The following is a 20,952-nucleotide window of genomic DNA, read 5'->3' as shown; positions in this document are numbered from 1 at the left end:
ACCGAGTAAAGCGGCGCTGTGCCATTCTGGCAGAATTCGAGCATGCACCTCCTGTCACATGGGATGGGTATCGGCTGTATTTGTCAGGCAAGAAATAATAGAAAATAACACTTCCTGAGCACCGAAATCCATAATATACTTCTGATCTTGCTTTCTTCTACTACAGAATAAACAAGGTGGTTAAGAAGTGAGAGCTTTGGGATGCTAAACACAAGATTGAAGGGAGAGTGGGCATGGGTTGGTGACTCACTGTATACAGAAGAGGGTACATAGCAGCAGCTTTACAACCTACAGCTAAGAAAGCTATTTCTTGAACCTAAGTTGTACTGCGCTTTATATACAAGATATGTTTGTTGCTTTTCCCCATCAAAAAACAGGGTGTGCATTACACATTCCTAAATACAGTATTTGTTTTTCATGTTCCTCAGTCAATTTCCCCCTTAAGCGTTTAATTTTGAAAAATCCCTTCTTAGAGGGCACTTATGACAGGACTTGAAAAGGGCTTGGGCTGACTTGTTGAGTCAGAGGACAAACTCTTGTATATATTAGATGTACTTTTGGTCGTTTATATCACTTTCCTGTCTCTATGGTAGTATTAAAATTTCTCTCCTTCCATCTTTTCAGATCTTCCAAGTCCACCATCAGCATCCTTATCAGATGGTTGTGATAGAAAAAAGCAACTTGCCAGTGAATATGCATTATAAATATTATTTTTGTAAGAGCTGTGATCAGTCGTGCGTTTACAGCAAGTTTACTTTGCACTTGTAAATAGTACTGAAGTGGCCTTATCTTTGTAAATACATTTTATACACAATTGTGTGTGTGTACATATATATAGTGTAAAATTTTGAAAGTTTTAAAAGCATTTTATCGAAGCAACATAATATGAAGTATAACGCAGTTTGTATAAGTGAAAATCATGTGGTGATTAATTCACATCATGAAATCTTACTCTCCTACGCTGATTTAGGTCCCATATTTAATTTTATAGCGCAATGAACTAATCTTTACAATTGATTGCCAGTGTCTTCATTTTTTTCTATTTGAATACTTATACACTAACAGAGAGGTTTGTGAATAAAGTTAGTTATTTAGTTGACTTTTCCTAAGCCATGTTCACTGTGTGATTTAAAATTTTTTGTAAGGTGTTGCTTGAAGGAGAGGGGGAACTTGTAAAATGAAATTTGATCAAATACATTATTCTGAACATACTCCACTCTTTTGTGCATCTTTCTTGGTTTTCTAAATAGGTTTATATATAACTTTTTCTTCCACAGCAACACTCTCTTTAGATGAAATGTAAAGTTAAAAGCCATTACTTCCACGAGGGAACTGCAATGCACTAGAGCCATTGCAAGTTTAGTAAAAATTTTCTTGTATCTATGAATTGCTTGCATTGTAGAATTATTTTTCTCTTTCAGTTTACAGCTCTTGCAAACATAAAAAAACCGTTTTTCATGTGATCGTTTCGGGAGAACATCTGACATTTTTAGTTTGATTCACAAATAAATCTGATAATGGGTGCATGTGTTCTCCCAAAATGTTGCAACAAAAACTGATTTTATGCTTGCGACAACTGTAAACTACAAGAAAGAAATGAGTAGTAAAAACAAGAGTCATCTCATAGTAACAGCGAATTAACATTGAGGCCGTTATAGAGTTTATATACATTTTTTTTGCACATTTCATGTTTTATTCTTAAACTATATGATACAGAACTCTCGCTTGAGATAACCTCCGAGCAGAATGGTTAGTGAAGTGTGCTATGATGCCAGAGGTCCCAGCTGGGCATGGGTGTTATTTGTGAATGTCCAGGGTGGCTACAAACAAGCAGAAATGAAATTCCCTGACTTTTCCAGGACAAAATTTACATTTTTCCCTGACAATTACAAAACTAAACTAAATCAATGTTTTTACAAATGGAAATTATAAATTCATACATTGTGTTATGTATGTATTGTGTTAAGTACCAATATTATCTTCCAAGAAATTGACTTCATTTCTCTATTCTCTATAATTTGACTTCAAACTGCAAAATAGTGAATTTGGAAAATTATTACAATTCACAAGCTAGGGAGGAATTATGGGATCTTATCATACACAGTCAGTTTTAAATAAAATATTTGATTATTTTTAAAGTTACGACTAAATAAGATTATAGTGAAGAATAGGGATGGGACCGATTAATCGGTACTCTATCCGTATCGGCCGATATGGGCATATCGGTGTATCGTTTTATCGGTAAAATTACCGATTATTTTACCGATCCGATATATTGATAAATATCTGATAATTTAATGCAAAATTCTGCCATTTTGTTGTAATTTTTATGGATAATCTCCATGCCCTTGTTTCTAAAAAAGTAAATGTCTAAATATTCAACTTCTTTTGCACTGCAGTCACCACGAAACACACATTTATTAAGGAGATCAATGAACATTTCAGGTTCTTCAAGGACCATTTCTAATTTTATATCGGATCGGTAGAATATCGGTTATCGGTATCGGTAAATTTTATATCGGTACTTTATCGGTATCGGCCAAAATTTCATACCGGCCCATCCCTAGTGAAGAGTGATTGATGAAGAAAGAAATTTTGTAATTGATCAATCTCCTTAGCCATTCTCGGTATTATATGTTCATATTTCCACTGAGGTTTGGAACCCTCTGCTTGCAACAACCATGAGTGCAGACTCATTTTCCGATGCATAAACCTACTTCTCTTTTCTCTGTAAAGCAAAGAACTTAACCCTTGCACATAAGTGAAACAACTGTATTGTACAAAAGAAAGTGTCATATTTCCATACATTATCAATGGGATTTCTCCTTCAGTACAGTATATCCAAGTGAAGTATGTGAAATGACAACATGCAGTTATACCATTATTGCTGACGAAAAGGGTATGTAGGTATTAGAAATCTAACACAAGCAATTCTATAAATCTAGTCTAATCTAGTTAATCAAATATTAAAACAGGAACACACTGTTGATAATAGCTTCTGAAAGTTCATATACAAGGAGCATCCAGAAAAAAGCTCCAATGGTGCCTATACACAGCACTAGTGGCCGGAGAGCGACACACACACACGCAGGCAGGAAGAAGTGGCATGTGGATGTAATCTGGTGCAGTCGCAATGCAGCCGTTTTAGGACAGTTCTAGGTTAAAGGTGGCAGCTCTCATACAGTCTCTCACAGACTGCAAGGTACGTGTAGTAATCAGATTTTTGTATGCTCAGATCCTGGCAGAGCCACCAGCAATTGTGTGAGGTGTACAGACTGGACGGTGTGAGTGATAGTATGGTCAGACGATGGTGCAGACAATTCACAGAAAGCCAATCGAATGTGCACAACCCCATACAGCTGAGTACACGTGAGCTCTTCGCATCACTTTAAGTGAGATATCTTGGACCACTCCCTGTACAGCCCTGGCCTGCATGTACCGACTTTCTTCTCTTTGTTCAGCTGAAGAGGTTTCTGGCAGGACAAGGATTTGACAGCTACACTGCAGTAGACACAGTTCCAGTCTTTGCTGTCAGGAACATATGCCACAGGCATACAAAATTTAGTGCCATGCTACGACAAATGCCAGAACAATGGTGGTGATTTTGCTGAAAATTAGGTTAGGACTCACTGTTACTAATGCAATAAATTACAACTGTTATTCTTGTTTTATTTATGCCTAATCGGTAGGGACCTTGATTTTTTGTTATTTTTTTCAAATTGGTGTATTTTTTTATTTTTTACTATTCGGTGTTATTTTTCCCAAAATTCACATTTTCATTTTAGCGCATTTTCTGGCAAATATCTGAAATTATGCATTCATGGTGTCTTTAAATTACTGTTTCAAATTGTAAGTCACATACTCCCTTTTTAATTTTAAGGTAAGAGTCTTAGATAATGGAGTTTTCCCCCTACATACTGATGGGTGCAAAATGACCATAAGTGGTGATGCACCAAAGAAATTTAAATCAATCATTCTCACGTGACAGATACCGATATATTATGGCACCAAAATATTTTATTTTTTTTTACTTGTTAGTGTTAAGTTTTCCAAAATTTGCGTTTTTGTTTTAGAACATTTTTCTGCCAAATATACCAAAAGTTATACTTCATACTTCCACTGTGCTTTTAAACTATTATTTTAAATTGTAGGACACATGGTCTACCTATTTTTGTGACAGTTTGATATGTTGGAACACATTTTTGAGGAAGTGCTTTGAACCACGCCATGAAGGTGTATAGGGGGTATGTGATTATGGCTCCACACTTTCTTGATCACAGCCAAAGGTGGAGGGATGTGATCAGCACCACAACCCTGGTCATCTTTACCCCCAGTTTCTCCTCTGTGTACCTACTTGATACGATGCTGGGTGGGTGCTGGAACAGGTGGAAAAGATCCTGGTTCTTCCTCGCTGGGGATTGAACCCAGGTCTCTTGCATGGTAGTCAGATGCCCTAACGACTGAGCTCCAATATTTATTGCTCGACAAATGCCAATGTTACAACTTCCCTGTGGTGATAGGCGAGTTCCCGATCTCCCCGAAAACCGCACCACTTAGCTCAGCAAAAACACTTCTTGCGCTACAAATACTGAAGATGTGGCTCTCGTGTGACGGTAGATATGCACTCGATCTCCTGTTAGAACCCTGCCACTTTGCTCTGTGATGCAGATTGTTCTGATAGAAGTTGAAAAAATTGTGGGAATTATATGATTTAATGTTGCTGTCGGAATTATTCCATGTATAACATGAATTATAGCTTTCTCTTCAATAAAATGTTTGAAAACTTGCACTTTCTATGTACACAAATGTGGCACATTTTGTTTTTAAGCTTAGAAAAAAAACAAGAATGTTGGATTTCAGGGAATTTTTCATTGAAATTTTTAAAAAATCGCGAAAAATGTCAACAATTCGCATTTTATGCCAAATTCGCATTATTTCGATATTTCAAATGGTGAGAAATGTGTCCAGACATCACTGCACATTCATAAACACTACTTTGCAGCAATTAACATTTTTCACAGTTTCCTCGTTTGCGAAAAATCAAGGTCCCTACTAATTGGAACTTACTTTCTGGGCACCCATCGTATAAATCAGTAGATGAAAAGTGAAAATTTTGTAAGGCTGGCAGAGAAACGTCAATTATTGAAGAAAATGATATGCTTTTAGGATTGAATGACTCGAGTAATTATGATATTAAAATATTTACATATTTATTATTATAATATTTTATTTCATAATATTAGACAATAACTTCATTCAGTGACAGATTAATGACCATCTCTCACAAGTATAAACCGGCAGAACAGAGGGGAGCATTAATTTCATTGCACATTCATAAACACCACTTCGCAGCAATTAACATTTTTCGCGGTTTTCACGCTTGCGAAAAATCAAGGTCCCTACTAATTGGAACTTACTTTCTGGGTTCCTCTCATATAAATCAGTAGATGAAAAGTGAAAATTTTGTAAGACTGGCAGAGAAACGTCAATTATTGAAAAAAGTGATATGCTTTTAGGATTGAATGATGACTAGTAATTATGATATTAAAATATTTACGTATTTATTATTATAGTATTTTATTTCATAATATTGGATATTAACTTCATTCAGTGACAGATTAATGACCATCTCTTAGGAGTTGAACTAGGCAGAACAGAGGGGAGCCTTAATTTCATTGCAATACGAATTTTGCATAAAATCTGAGGTTGGAAGCAGGCACTTGCCAAATTTTTATAACGTTTACCAATGCAGATTTATGTTTCACTTTTTCATGATATTATTCAATATGTATCATGTTTTGTTGGATTCTTCTTGATATCTAAAGTCGGGACGTGCTAGCAACCAGCATGGAACCACCCGCTCTGGTAGCAACGTGCTGTTGCCGGATTGACCTACTTCAGGATTTTCGCGAGCCCACAGAAACGTGTAGGATTAAACATCTGGTTAAACAGTCAACAACGGGACACTTCCAATTGTTCTCATTCCGACTGTTCATATTTGAAGGAACAACATTAATAGGCGGAGAGCTTTTGGCTAAGTGAAGTGCATTTTTTTTTATATTCAGTCCGATTTCTGTATTGAATACTTTTGCGTGTGAGCGGGCGTTCATGTGTGTGTTTGTAAGAGTTGTTGGAGAAATTGTACTGCAATGTCGGAAAGAAGAAAGAAAGTAATTGGTACACAGGGAAGAGAAATGATTTTGATACTACTTCTGTTCTTTCATTCATTTTTTATGTTTTTACATACAGGTAGCTCGAAGCATTAATAACACATGCACCAAACGTATCATTAATGTTAAGGAAATCCAGCAATTGCCAAGCGTTTCGTTGTAATTTATTGAACTCTGTATTGGCAGAGCCTGTATTCTTATGTAGCTTCCCAAAAGATCTCACTTCACACACCCACATGTGGCTCCCCGATGGTACAGTGGTAGGGTAAGCATCGTTGCATTGTAATCAAGTAGTCCTGGGTTCAATACCCTGTCGAGAGACAGTGGTTCGGATCCCACTTCCAACTCTTAAGTCCATTCCAGATTACCCGTAGTGTGCATAAAGTGGACTTCGAAACACCAACTCAATCAATCAATCAATTCACACACAATTGATTTGTTCTTGATAAATTCTTCTCCGTAATACAGTAACTCAGTTCTGTGAAATTCTGTTTTAGAGGTAAATTTTTGTAGGTTCCACAAAATATAATTTAAAAACGTGTTAACGAAACCAAGTTGTACGTAATTTGTTTATGCATAATTTGTTTATGCATAAATGCATTTCATTTGTACATTCTGAAGCTTCAACAATGTCACAGAAGTATAAATTCCATGTCATTACAAAACGAAGGGCGAGTTTCACATACAAAAACAATAGGCAGGCATAGCTGCGGTCGGTATCGAGTTGCGAAAAAGATGAACGCCACGGTGTGACAAAGAAGGCAAATAGAGGTGGCATGAAATCAAAGAACGATTTGCCACAGTTGTTCATAACACAAGATGCATTTTCTTTTGTAGGTAATTGTGATACGATACAACACAAGTAAAAAGATGCCGGTAGCTGATGCTTGCAATGTACCATAATTAAAACACAACAGAGGTTCTTTCAGTGAAGGTTTTCCGTTGCTGTGTAGAGCAGCAAATGTTTCATGCTTGCCAGAAAGTAAAATTCACACGGGAAGTTAACGTTAACCTACAAGGAACTTCAGATTCAAACTTCTAGATTCGTTAATTTATCACTTTACGACGGAAATAACATATATTAGCATACTGATACGTACGTGCTTAATTTCACGTGACGTTTTATTTTTTCCCGAGCTTGCCAACAGCTGATTAGCCTGTCCGCCTGTTTCTGCGAACGTGGCAACGCAGAAAACCCCCAGCCACATGGCAGCCAACGAAAATTGGGTCATGTTCTGCCATTCTGCGTTCTGATTGCACACCGCTCCTTATCACGGCCCGACTGTAAGAATAGTGCGATGTAATTGCAAGCGTATGTTAACTTGTGTAAGACCAGTATTACGCCAGCATGATGAAAGAAAACATTCCTACACATTGCTACCTACATTAAATAAGGTTAAGTGAGCCACAAGCGAAATAAAATTCCAGCAGCATATTTGCAGTCTAAAGCTCTGTTTATACATGGGATTTTTGTTGGATGTTGCAGTCCGAAGACATCTAACAAAAATCAATTCCACAAGAGTGTCGTGTATATAATTTCTGTCACATGTTGTAGTGAGACATTTTGTCGGGCGGTGCTATTCGACAAAAATTGTATGTATCAACAGAGCCTAAAATGTTCATCCGACAAATGTTATACCATGTTGTTCTGGCGCCGTGGTTGTGTTGTGCATAAAACGGGCCTAAAATTTGAGGCCGAAACTTTGCAATAAGATTTCCTACTCCCATGCAGAGCTTTATAACGACCTTTAAAATAGAAATAATAAGTAAATAAAGTCAATCAAGACAAAATTCCCTGACAATTCCCCAATTTTTCCAGGTCTGTCGTGGCGATGATGATGTCCCATCATCAAGTCATCTTCATCTTTGCAATTAACCAAAAGTGGTAGAAAAGCAAAGTAACCAAATCAATTGCATTTCCTGCCACAGCTACAGACAGTATGGGGGTATCTGCAAAGATCCTACCTCCCTTGTTGATAGTCTATGCAATCTGCATGCCATGACACTTTTTCCTGCTGGTGCATCAGGAGTTTTCATGCGACAAAATTACCACATAGTTATCCTTATTGCCTATAGTTAGAGGCACATATTTTTGGTAAATACAAAAGCAAAATTTCGGTACAAAAACAGTCAATTTCGGGTGCAAAAGCGGTAAATAAAATGAAATATCGGAGTTATAGCAGTGAAAAATTGGATGAAAAGTGGTATATAAAAATACATTTTGGGTTTAAAATTGTGAATATAATCCTAAATTTGATTTGAAAACTACACTTATTCCACAGAATTAACATTTCACTTCTAATAGCACATTTATGTAGTTATCAGAGTATTAAGTTTATTTCTGTGTAAAGGAGTCCATTTTCGTTTCTCCAATATTAACAGCAGAATTAATCAATTTTCCGGGAATTGCATAACTCTAAGGATAATTCAGACCTCCGAAGGTGTCGCGTCGGTGAATAAACCCTGAATTTCGTGTTTAAGACTTAATTTCGCTTTTTGCAGTTCATTTCGCATTATTTCGTGACAAAACATGGTCACAAAATGCGTCTCACACCTTTCAAAAACATGAAAAATGAACACTACAAAGGGTTTTTTAAAATTTAGTTTTTTCGTCAAAAACGAAATGTGCATGCCCCTACCTATAGTTCATCGATTTGAGGGATTAATTGCATCACGCTTCCACAAAAACTGCCTCTAAGTGAGATTTCAGACCCAAGCAACACATACTTGGGTCAGCAGCTTTCTCATATACCGTAGGTGCATGATAGGCTGCACAAGCATGTGTTCAATGCAGTGGTGGCGAGGGGGGACAGTTGCCCCCGTACTATGCTAAACCCTATCTACAAAGGGAAATATGCGTTCATATTTACTATGTGCGAATTACAAGATTAACAATATAAATTACAATTTTACTTACTTTTTTTGCAAGTATAATAAATTTTCTTCCATTACGACATTTCGAGAGATAACTTTTCTCTTCTTCAGGTTTCATGTTTTATAAGCAATTCATAGTCATAGCTTCGTCAAAATATTTCTTCCATAGTCATCAGGATTAAGGTTTGGGTGAAATGCGAGCAGGAAAAAGTATAGGAAGATCAATTACACACTAAAAATTTACATGCTTTAAAGCCATCGTTTACCAAAGTTAAAACCTATAATACAAAGTTATTTGTCCTGTGGGAATTTTTAAAAACTAAAAACCTTTAAAATTCTAAAAACCATTCACTATTTCAGTCAAGTTGTCTGCAAGGAGCTTCCCTTGCGAATGTGGAAGCAGTTGAACCGGCTGTCTTTTGTTCATCATTTCTCCTCCCTCCCCTCCTGATTAGGTCATATATACAACCTTTGACAATAAAGTTCGGTGAATGATCCTGAATATCGAAAGTAGACGAATTCTTAATGAAACCTACCTTACTGTCCTTCGAAGTAGTCCCCTCCCATGGCTATGCACCGTTGAGAACGGCTGTACATGTCCTGGAGGGGACTACTTCGAAGGACAGTAAGGTAGGTTTCATTAAGAATTTGTCTACTTTCGATATTCAGGATCATTCACCGAACTTTATTGTCAGAGGTTGTAGTAAAAAATCTTGCTCTTTCGAAGCCTTGCGCAAAAATTCTGGGGTGACGTGGAATCCAAGACACACATATTCTTTCTTATCCCATTTTTTAAACATTACTGTCCAAACTTCATGTACAAGGTAACCAAAAAAGTTCTTGCCGTTTTTGACGTCCCATTAATCATGCGCTTACAGAGAGGAAACTAAATGACGCAGGTGCTTGCCAAGCGATCGGGAGTTAGTCTGACCATCGACTGTCAATAATACAGGCACGTTGCGCACACATAGCTGTCAAAGCTCGTCCAGCGTCGAAGAGAAATGGAGGTATCAAAGCAGCTTGTTCGCGTGTGTTTGTTGTGACTTTAAAGTGGGCCTGTCAACTGCCGCATCAAGTCGCCGCATTTGCCAGGCATTTGGGGAGAACGCCGTGAACGAACGCACTGCCAGGCATTGGTTCCAGAAATTCCGTTTGGGAGATGTGAGCCTTTCGGATGAACCTCGCAGTGGACGACCAAATGTGTTGGATGACGAGGCCCTGAAAGCAGACATCGAGGAGGACAGTGGTCTAACGTGTGATGAACTTGCACAAAGATTCCATGTTTCCGCTGAAACAGTCAGACTGCACCTGCATGGGATAGGGAAGTCATACAAGTTAAGCAAGTGGGCACCCCACAGAGTGTCGGCAGCCAACAAGGAACAACGAGTGACAGCCTGTTTGTCCTTGCTCACTCGGCACCTGAACACACCCATATTTGATCGCTTGCTCACTGGTGACGAAAAGTGGGTCCTCTATGACACTCCCAAGTGTACCAGACATTGGTTGTCGTCACGTGACCCTGTTCCTCACACCTCAAGACCACCTCTACACCCTAGAAAAGGTTATGCTCTCTGTATGGTGGAATTGTCGGCAAGTGGTGCATTACGAGCTCCTTCCACCTGGTCAGACCATCACTGCTGACCTCTACCCTCAGCAGTTGCAAAGGGTGCACCATGCATTGTAGAAGAAGGAACCGGCATTGGTGAATCGCAAGGGTTGTGCTGTTCCTGCAAAACAATGCCAAGCCACATGTGGCAAAGAGGACCCGGGAGACCCTTCAGCAACTTGGCTGGGAGACACTGTGCCATCCACCATATTCACCGGACCTTGCACCAACAGATTACCACCTGTTTCATTCCCTCGACAACCACCTCCATAGGAGATCCTTCGCAAATGAGGGAGACCTGCGGAACACACTCATGGACTTCTTTGCATCCAAGCCCACCGAGTTGTATCACCTGGGGAATTGTGCAGCTGCAGGAACGTTGGCAAAAGGTGTTGGATGCTGATGGAGATTACTTCGAAACCTAAAGGTACGTACCGTCCAATGTATTGCTCCTTGTTTATCACTGCTCTAGAACTGCAAGAACTTTTTTGGTTACCGTGTATATTCCCATCGTCCCTATTTAATTTGTTCTCTCTTTCTTTACAAATATATGATCCTTCATAAACATTCCTTCTTCCTAATTTACTCTCCTCCCTTAAAACTCTACGCTCCACGATTACATGGCCTTCGGGGATATGTTCTGACAAATCCATTTTGGGAACCTTTTCTCTTATGTCTTTATCATGTTCCCCCCACCTTATGTTCATGTTTCTCCCCCTTTGGCCGATGTACTCTTTATTACATTTGCATGCTATTCCATACACTCCCTTCAAATCTCCTTCTTTCCTTTATCTCCTCCTTTTTTATATTTCATGAAATGTTTTTCTAGAGTTTTAATTCCATATTCTTTTACTATTTTTCCATTTTTTTCTGATAACCCACGAAAATAAGGGATACCTATGAATCTAAAATTTTCTTTCTCCTCCTTTCCATTCTTCTCCTATGGCACTGCAGCCCGATATCGAGCCCTGGCCTCCATAATAGAGCCCCTCCATGCTTCTCTGTCCAATGCTTTCCTCCTCCAATTTCTCATTCTTAACATTCCTTTCACTCTTCCTCCACCGCCTCCATCAATCTTCTCCTGGGTTTCCCTACAGATCATCTACCTCCTATTGTACTATAAGCCACTATCTTGGGTATGCGATGTGCATCCATTCTTTGGACATGTCCTGCCCATTCTAGTCTTTTAAATTTAATAAAGTGGGATATACATAATTCTTTGTATAGATGGTATAATTCATTGTTATATCTTAGTCTCCATCCATCTCTGTCTCTTACTGGTCCCCATATTGTTCTCATAATTTTAATTTCAAAAGCATCCAGGTCCATCTCGGATTTCTTATTGAACGTCCAGCTCTCGCTTCCATAGTACAATGTTGGTCTGATTAAAGATTTATATAGTTTAACCTTAGTTACTCTGTGTACTTCCCTGGTTTTGAATATCGGCAATAGGGAAAAATAAACTTTGTTTCCCTGATTTATTCTCCTTTTGATTTCATAGCTTTCATTTCCATCTTTATGTATTTTTGCTCACAAATATACAAATTCATCTACTAGGTCAATATCGTCATCACCTACTGATACTGTTTTTCTTGCATCATATGTCTTGGTCTTTCGACTCTGCATCATCATTTTTGTTTTATTTAAGTTTATTTCTAGGCCAACTGTTTTAGCTGCTTTTTTAAATTGAGTATATGTTTCTTCTGCTGCAGCCATAGTTCTTGAAATGATAATTACATCGTCTGCATAAGCCATTATCTGAGTGGTCTTATATACTATACTGCCATTTCTGTCTATGTTAGTTTGTCTTATTATATATTCTAAAACCATATTGAAAAGTAAAGGAGCAAGTCCGTCACCTGGTTTCAATCCCTGGTTCACTAGTATGTCTTCTGTGAGTTCGTTCTGTATTTTAATTTGGCTTTTGGTTTCTGTCATTGTCTGACTAATCAGTTTCAATGTCCGTAGTATATTTTCCAATTGCCCTCTCAATACACTATCATATACCTGTTTAAAATCTATAAGAATCATATATAGATCCATATTGTATTCCCAGCATCTCTCAGTAATCTGTCTTAATGTGTAAATCTGGTCTGTTGATCTTCCTATTCGAAAACCTGCTTGGTATTCTCCTATGCATTTTTCCACCAAGGGTTCCAATCTCTCTTTAAGAAGTCCTGATAATATTTTATATGCTGTTCACAGAAGTGATATACCTCTGTAGTTGTTACATGTTAGCTTATCCCCTCTTTTATAAATAGGGCATATAATACTATTCTTCCGGCATATGTTGTTCTTCCCAGATTTTATATATCAACTGGTATATTGCCTTTATTAATTCCGGTCCTCCTTTTCTGAGTAGTTCACTGGGTATGCCATCTCTTCCCGGTGCCTTATTCCTTTTCTGTCTGTCCATTACTTTCTTAAGTTCTTCTTCTGTTGGTGGTTCGATTTGTACTTCTATATTATCTTGCTGTTCTCTATTTATCTGTGTTTCTATTACCTTATCTTCTGCGTTCAGGGGTGGGTTTAGTAGCTGTTCAAAATAGTCTTTCCATACTTGCATAATCTCGTGTCTTTCACTTACTATTTCTCCCTCACTTTTGCAGATTAGATCTGTCCTTGGTTTGTATCCTTCTTTGAAGGATCTAACTTTTCTAAAAGCTTGTTTTATATTATTTGCCTTAAATTCTTCTTCTATCTGTCTCAGGTTATCATTTATATATATTTCAGTTTCTTCCTTCTACAAATTTTGTCTGCTGCCCTTCTTGCTTCTTTATACACTTCTGCTCTTCCTCTAGTTGGTCTATCCTGATATTCCATATATTTTCTATTCCTAAATTCAATCGCTTCCTTACATTCAGTATCAAACCATTCCTGTTGTTTTGGTTTCTCTTGATATCCTAGGATCTCTATCGCTGTTGTTGTTACATTCTCCCTTACTTTTTCCCACATTTCCTCTAGTCTCTCCTGGTATTATTGGGTTTCTTTGCATTTTTTCCTTTATAACTCCTCTGTATTCGGTTAGTTTTTCTTCTTGATATAATCCCTCGGTCTTGTATTTGTCCTGCCTACTATTTTTACTTGGTTTATTTTTTGTTCATTCTGCATCTATATATGATTGTTACTAGGTGATGATCCGATCCACAATGTGCTCCTTGCATGGTTCTTACATCTAATATGCTTGTGGCGAATCTTTTATCTATTAGGACATGGTCAATTTGATTAAATGTTTGACCATCCGGTGATATCCATGTTCTTTTGGGTACATCTTTATGTGGGAAAATAGTGGAGCTAATTATCATGTTCTTACTTGCTGCAAATTCAATTAGTCTCATTCCATTCTCATTGGATTCATTGTGCAGACTATACATACCTATCGTTCCTCTATATTTTTGCTCTTTTCCAATTTTGGCATTCATGTCTCCTAAGACTATTATTGTATCATTATTGGGCATACTTTCCATTACCGGTCTCTTTTTCGGTGTCATTTTCCAATTTATTCTTTTCTGCATTTTTCCAACATGTGGATCTTGCCTTACTTAGTTCTTTTCTCATTTCACTCTCTTTATACCCATTCTTCTTGCCTATTCTTATTATTCAATTAATTTCCTTGTTCAAACCTGCTTTGTTGTTACATAACCTAAGGGCTCTAATGAAAAAGTTTTGAAAAATTTATTTTTCGTTCTTCTGGGGTGTGCCAATTCTTTATTAATGTATAACTCGCCTGCTAAGGCCTTATGATGAACGCCGGTTTCTATCTTTCTTTTCGTGAATCGAAAGGTCTTTAGTGAATTTTATCCTATCATCTCGTTCTCCTAATATGTCAGTCTCGTTAACCCCTTAGCATCCCCAATAACCAAAATACAGACACATCTGCCATAATATTTAATTTCCCTTCCCATTAGGCTTAATGGGGCTTTTTCAATGTAATGCATAAAGATACTAGAGATCGATCCTGATATGGGGGTCCCCATTGCTAAGCCGGCCTTTTGAATATAAATTCTCCCAACGAAAATAGTTATAATCTGTACAAAGATTAAACCACCTAACGTATTTCCAAGCTACAACAGCATCTATTCCCTTGTCCATCATCCACCTTCGCAGGAAATCGGCTGCCTTGTCCCTTTGTGCGCTGGGGTATAGATTTTCAACATCAAAACTCATTATCCGATCGTTATCATTGATTTCATGTTTTTCTATTTCATTTTTTACTTCAAAAAGAGTTCATTATGCTATATTCTGTTTTTTCCCTTACATTCTTTCTTTTACAGACTAGTATTTTGGCTAGTCCATACCCTGGGTGTGGGTACATAGGAATTATAGGCCTAAGTGGAATTCCCTCTGTGCGGTTTGGGGATTCCGAATTCAATAGGAATTTCCCCCTTACACCCTTCGATCAACACTTTCCTTTCACTCCCTGACAATGTGATACTAGTCTCAATTCCCTTCTTTATTTCCCTCCGAATTTTGTTAATCGGATTTTTCTCTACAATTTTAAAGTCATTACTACAGAAGCAATGTTCTAATTTCTTTTTATAATCTTCTTTGTTCATCAGTACCACCTTGTTTTCTTTATCAGATCTAATTATATGAATGTCATTATCGTTAATCCATTTTTTAACGTTATTTACCTTATTTTTATCTGCCCTCTGTTTTTCTTTTTCATTTTTCTTCCCTTCCTACTTTAACGTTTTCTTTCCTAATCTGGTGTTCGATGATTTCATGTCTTCCCTATCATCGATCATCGCCACTATCCCTTCGGCAGCTATAACGAATTCTTCCTTTTCAATATGATTATCCCGTATCGCATACTTTCGTCCTTTCTTCAAAATCTCCAACTCATTAGAGGGTTCCTTTCCAGTTAAATTTAATATGCAACCTTCAACTTCCCTTTCTTTGCCTTCCTCAGTTATACCCTTATTTTCATTCCCTTTCTGATAACCTCTCGCAATTTTCTTAAGTATTTTTAGTTTATTTTGGACTTCGTCCTTTGTCGTTTTTTTTACGAATTCAACGAATTTCTGGTGCATTTCTTCTAACCTGTTCCACATCACTCCGTCAAATTTGCTACTTAGCTCTAAATGGAGTTGCAAACATTCCCTATTCAATCTATCTATTATCCCGTATGCTTCCCTTATACATTCATTAATCATTTTAAGTCTAAGTTTATTTTACTTTTCCTCCCTTCTGATTCCCAGTGGTTTATATCCCCATTTAACAAAGTTTGGAATAATTCCCCCATTTCTTACATTCTTGGAGAAACCAAATTCTATTTATGGTGTTCAAAAGAGCAAGATTTTGAACTAGATATGACGTAATCAGGAGGGGAGGGAGGAGAAATGATGAACAAAAGACAGCCGGTTCGACTGCTTCCACATTCGCAAGGAAAGCTCCTTGCACACAACTTGACTGTGATAGTGAACAGTTTTTACAGTTTTCAAAAATTCATACAGGACAAATAAGTTTGTATTATAGGTTTTAACTTTGGTAAATGATGGCTTTAAAGCACGTAAATTTTCAGTGCATAATCAATCTTCCTATACTTTTTCCCGCTCACATTTCACCTAACCTTTAATCCTGATGACTATGGAAGAAATATTTTGACGAAGCTATGACTTTATGAATTGCTTATATTAAAACACCGAAACCTGAAGAAGAGAAGTTATCTCTCGAAACATCGTAATTGAAGAAAACGTATTATACTCGCAAAAAACTTAAGTAAAATATACTGTCTTTGTCCCCCCCCCCCCCATTTTGGAACCAAATTGTCGCCACTGGTTCAGTGTGAATTCTCCCTAAGGGGCAATGTGACTTAGGTATGAATCTTGCTCAGTCAAAATAATAAAACTAGGGAAATGCAAACCTCTCTGGGAGAATTCACACTGATGCGACAAGCAAGGCATGTCTCTTGGGAATGAGCCAATCATCTGCAATGTTTCACACCATAGCGGCATGTCAGGCTGAACAAACCTGCACTCAATTGGTGAAATCCTCAAGCGACATGTGTCACCTGTAGCTTTGGTGTGAATTCTCCCCTATACATAATAGTCCTAAACATTCATCCCCTAAGGGTGAGCATCATCTGGTGCTTGATAATTTGATTACAGTGGAACCTCGATTTTACGTTTTTCAGGGGACCAAGCTGGAAAAACTTAAAATGCGGGAAAATTTAAAATCTAGGAAAGTTTTATAAAATTTTGCTATGTTGGGACCATACACATTGAATGTATAATGCAGGAAAATGTAAAATCCGGGTTCTACTGTAGTCATTTAAAGAGGCAACTCGGAAGAAATTACTGTCGGATTAAAAATTATGGATACCAGAGTTTGGACTAATTAAAAATTTACTATAGTTAAATATACACACACACACAAATGAGTACATCAAAATTTAGCTTATTCAATTCTACATTAAGCAATGGTAACCAATTTTTTTCGAGTATGCCTTCGATTTTTTTTCCACGAGAACAATTTTTTTGGTGTTTTCCAAATGACTGCTCTATATGATATTCTATAAATAAAAAAATTGTGGTCTGATTGTGATGAAATTTAAATACAGAAAGGTTTCACACAATTCTTAATTATTTTTTATTTAAATCAGCCAAAAAAAAAAAGGCTCATTTTGTGAAACAACTTTTTCTTAGATTTGGGTAGTGCTACAAATACGATATTGGTTTTGTTTGGAAGCTCTTTGCATCCGTTTTTAAATTCAATTATCATTTGTCAATTTACATTGCAAAACATATTTTATAGAGATTTTTGTTCAACCAACACAGCATGTTCAGTAACTACCGCGATGTCCATTCAACCATGGAAACTGTGTGCTGTCACTGCACCCAGTAGGTCTACAGGTTAATTTTTAATCCGACAGTTTGTCTTGCAGTTGATGATGATTCAGCAATGTCTTGTAAAAACTGCACAAAAACTTAAAAAGAACAAACCAGCAGGATTTAACCCTCAACTTCCTTTCAGATTCCCCAGCATTAGCCTCAATACATGGCCTTTCTGCATAAAATTTGAAATTATTTATTGCTCACAAAGAAAATTTAATATCGGTTCAGTTTTTTTTGTCATTTTGTTCATCATATATCATGCTGCAAGGCCATGCTCATGAAAAACTTGCATGTTACTAATTAAAAGAAATTTAAAAATACCTTTTCTTTCACAAAAACTTCTTGTTGTACATAAACAGACGCACTATTGTTTCATAGCACATGCACATACTGTACAATGTTAGGGAAACAATCACAACACGCATTTCCATAAAAATTGCATTCATTCACTTTATTGAAAGTATTCACCTATTTGACACATCAGGCACTAGGCATACAGTAAAAATTTGCGATGTCCAAATTTTTCTTAACTTGTGAAAGAGCATTACGCATATGTAGCAGAGATCCTGATTGTTTTGTCCTCAACAATTTCACAAAATTCATTCCAAATAGTCATCACCAACATTTAAATCTTTTACTGGTTCAAGAGTGAAAATTTTAATATTTTTTTTTTTAACAAGTTACCATCACAGCCAGAAGAAATGCTTCTGCTTCTGCAATATACTACTCAGTCTGCATCAAAACGATGCAAGCACTTCTAAGGACCATAAAGCATACATACTGTACATATACGATTTGCTTGTCTCATCATCTCCATCACACCTTACCATAATCTTTAGTACTATGGCAAGATCCGCTCATCTCTCCCGGGGCATGACACTGGGCCATCAAGAAAAGACCTATCTCCCACGTTTGGAGCAAAAGCAGAAATCAACACTTTTTTTAGTTTATTTTAAATCCTTAGCAAGGCTTCATTGCATTGCATGGTGCTTACGTTAACAAATGCTGCAAAGTTTTTAGTTCTGTTATTTTAACCTGAGCACAATCCATCATATTCCACGCATCTATGAAACAAATATGCAAAATTACTTCAAGAATATGAGGATTTGAGACTAATCTAAGATTCAGAAGTGACAGGACAAGGATTTAAAAAGAAATGTAATAATAATAAAAACCTAGAGGGCAGAGTGGAGGGGGAATACAATTTTTGATTCATATAAATGTCTCACAATCAGCAACAGAATAGTTTCAATAGAAACTATGACAGCACTCGGTCACAAACATATAACAACTCTCCTCATTCAAAATTCAACCTTTACACAAAAAAGGCATCAAACGAAAAAATGCTAGAATCTTACTGTAAACACAACCTTGCATTTTTTTTTACTTCTATGTACGTTACAAATATTGAGCAAAACATATGTTCACACACTGAAGGAAACATTATGTCCAGTGGACTTTGAAGCTTTCCTCAGGAAAGACATTATAAATTCTTTGCTTCAAAATGAGGCAATAATATATGACATTAACTCGTCCTCACAGATATGGGGTAACAATCATGTTTCTCTCAACAAATGGGAAAACACACTTTGCCTTTCAGGAATGGACTAAAGAATTACAAAATTTCCTCATCTATCAGTTATCTATCCACGTTATCTCTGCTTGTGTTGGTAATGGAGTCTTATTCTTGTGGCCGTAGTTGAAATGTGCTAAAAATAAGGAAATAGTTTCTCACGTCATCACTTTGATGACTAAAACACTGTACAGTTACGTTCATTCTACGATCAGTCATTACCATTAATATACAATAATATAAAGCAATAGGCTGCTGCTATACGCATTATATATGTATATGTAGTAAAAGACATTTTTAAAATGTCTGTCTGTCTAGAAATGCCCCTGGAGCTTGGAGATGATGATAAAACTGTTGGGTGACCAAATTATACAAGCACGCCTGAGATAATGAAAACCCAATCCTTTTCTTAATTTAACAATAAAAATAACAATACTTATTCTTTTTTGTATAATAACCTTTAACCAAAGAAAAATAAATTTGAATAGGGAAAACTGCATTATTTATAAGATAAACCCAACTGTACAAGTCTTTGCCATTATTTACGTCCTTAAACTTAACGTGTGTGAAAAAAAAAGTTGTATAAATAACTTTTTACATTTTTTTTATCCCTTTTACAAACAGATTAACTACTTTACAAATTTTGCAAAGGCAATCTTCAAAATACAAAACTGATGGAATAAGCATAGCTTTCTTCTTACTGTCTCCATACGGAACTTCCATCTCGTGACAACCATCCTCACCAGGTGAAAACCTCTATTTTGGCAAATGGTTTAAGTTCTTTAGTAATCATCAATTTCATACAGTTCTTCTTCAAATTCATCCAACTGCATGCATTGGAAATCAACCTTGTAGCGGAGGAGACCTGGGAAAAATGGAACTCAATAAAGATCTAGTTTACCACAACGTAAAAAAAAAAAATACTGTTCTGCCATTTCTATATAGTATATTTATTTATAGTTATGGAATAGTGTAGTGTGTTTTGTTATTTTTAATGCATAGAAATGTATAATTCATATATCCTGGTTTTGTAAAGTAAATGTAAAAATTCACAAGCCACAAAAGAAATGTAACAAGGAACTACCCGTATTTACTGATGTATAATGCGCACATTTTTCCAAACTTTTTACCCCCATAAACTGTGGTGCGTATTATGCACGGAATAATTCGGACAGCCAACATGACACCGTACAGGGTCATTCCATGATTTTGTGACACTTGCATTGATTTTTCATGTTTAAGGAACCCTATCATGTTATATATCGTTGTGAAGCTTAAATTCTGCAGTTTCCGAATATGGCAACAGTATTCTATTCAAGATGGCGACACTAATGTGCAATGCAATTGAAATAAGCTCATCACAAAATGAAGCAACCTTCCCCTCTTGGTCCACATAGCAACAGGTGATTTATTGAATAGGTATGATGTCATTCACTTTTGATTTGCATAGCAACAGTTTTACGACCTGCAACTAAGAAAGCCATTTCTTGAACCTGTATTATATTCAAGATATATTTTTTTTATACTTTCCCCATCAAAAACCAGGGTGGGCATTATACACACGTAAATACGGTATTTATGTAACTCCATGAAAAAAAAAAATACTTCCCCCTTTTAATTTAGTGAAATCACAGTAATTACTTTCACTAAATTATCAGCTTTACTTCAGTAAAACCTCCACAAATTTAGATGAATGTAAACGTAAGTGTGATTTCTTCCAAGGCATTTTACCCTGTTTGAATCGTTGCCTGTTATACGTCGCTAAACTAGCTACAGAAGAGTTGTACAAAATGGTGCAAATGTAGGTTGGAAAACTAACTATCGTCATAAAAATCATGGCCATTTTTTAATATTGGACCTTGCAAAGTAAAATCTCGGAGAGCTTGAATATGC

At 36.7% G+C, this 20,952-nt stretch overlaps 2 protein-coding genes across 3 annotated transcripts in view; one reads left to right on the top strand and one right to left on the bottom strand.

The window, feature by feature from the left end:
• LOC145998323 (charged multivesicular body protein 7) overlaps window positions 1-1,211 on the top strand; it is a 68,196-nt gene extending 66,985 nt beyond the window's left edge. Inside the window, exon 7 of the mRNA XM_083134731.1 lies at window positions 625-1,211. Within this exon, the coding sequence (XP_082990857.1) occupies window positions 625-704 (80 nt within the window). The 3' untranslated portion in view covers window positions 705-1,211. The remainder of the gene's footprint in view (window positions 1-624) is intronic.
• Window positions 1,212-17,910: 16,699 nt separating this feature from the next.
• eRF1 (eukaryotic release factor 1) overlaps window positions 17,911-20,952 on the bottom strand; it is a 36,326-nt gene continuing 33,284 nt past the window's right edge. For both annotated transcript variants that reach the window (XM_083134725.1, XM_083134720.1), the window contains one exon: window positions 17,911-19,924. Coding sequence is in view for 1 of the 2 variants with exons in the window: in XM_083134720.1 (XP_082990846.1) it covers window positions 19,842-19,924 (83 nt within the window). In the remaining variant the exon portion in view is untranslated. The remainder of the gene's footprint in view (window positions 19,925-20,952) is intronic.

Source organism: Lepisma saccharinum, chromosome 1 (genome assembly GCF_977018435.1).
Source record: "Lepisma saccharinum chromosome 1, izLepSacc3.1, whole genome shotgun sequence".
NCBI lineage: Eukaryota > Metazoa > Arthropoda > Insecta > Zygentoma > Lepismatidae > Lepisma > Lepisma saccharinum.
The sequence above is the reverse complement of the archived record's forward strand: the minus strand, read 5'-3'. Positions and strand labels throughout refer to the sequence as shown.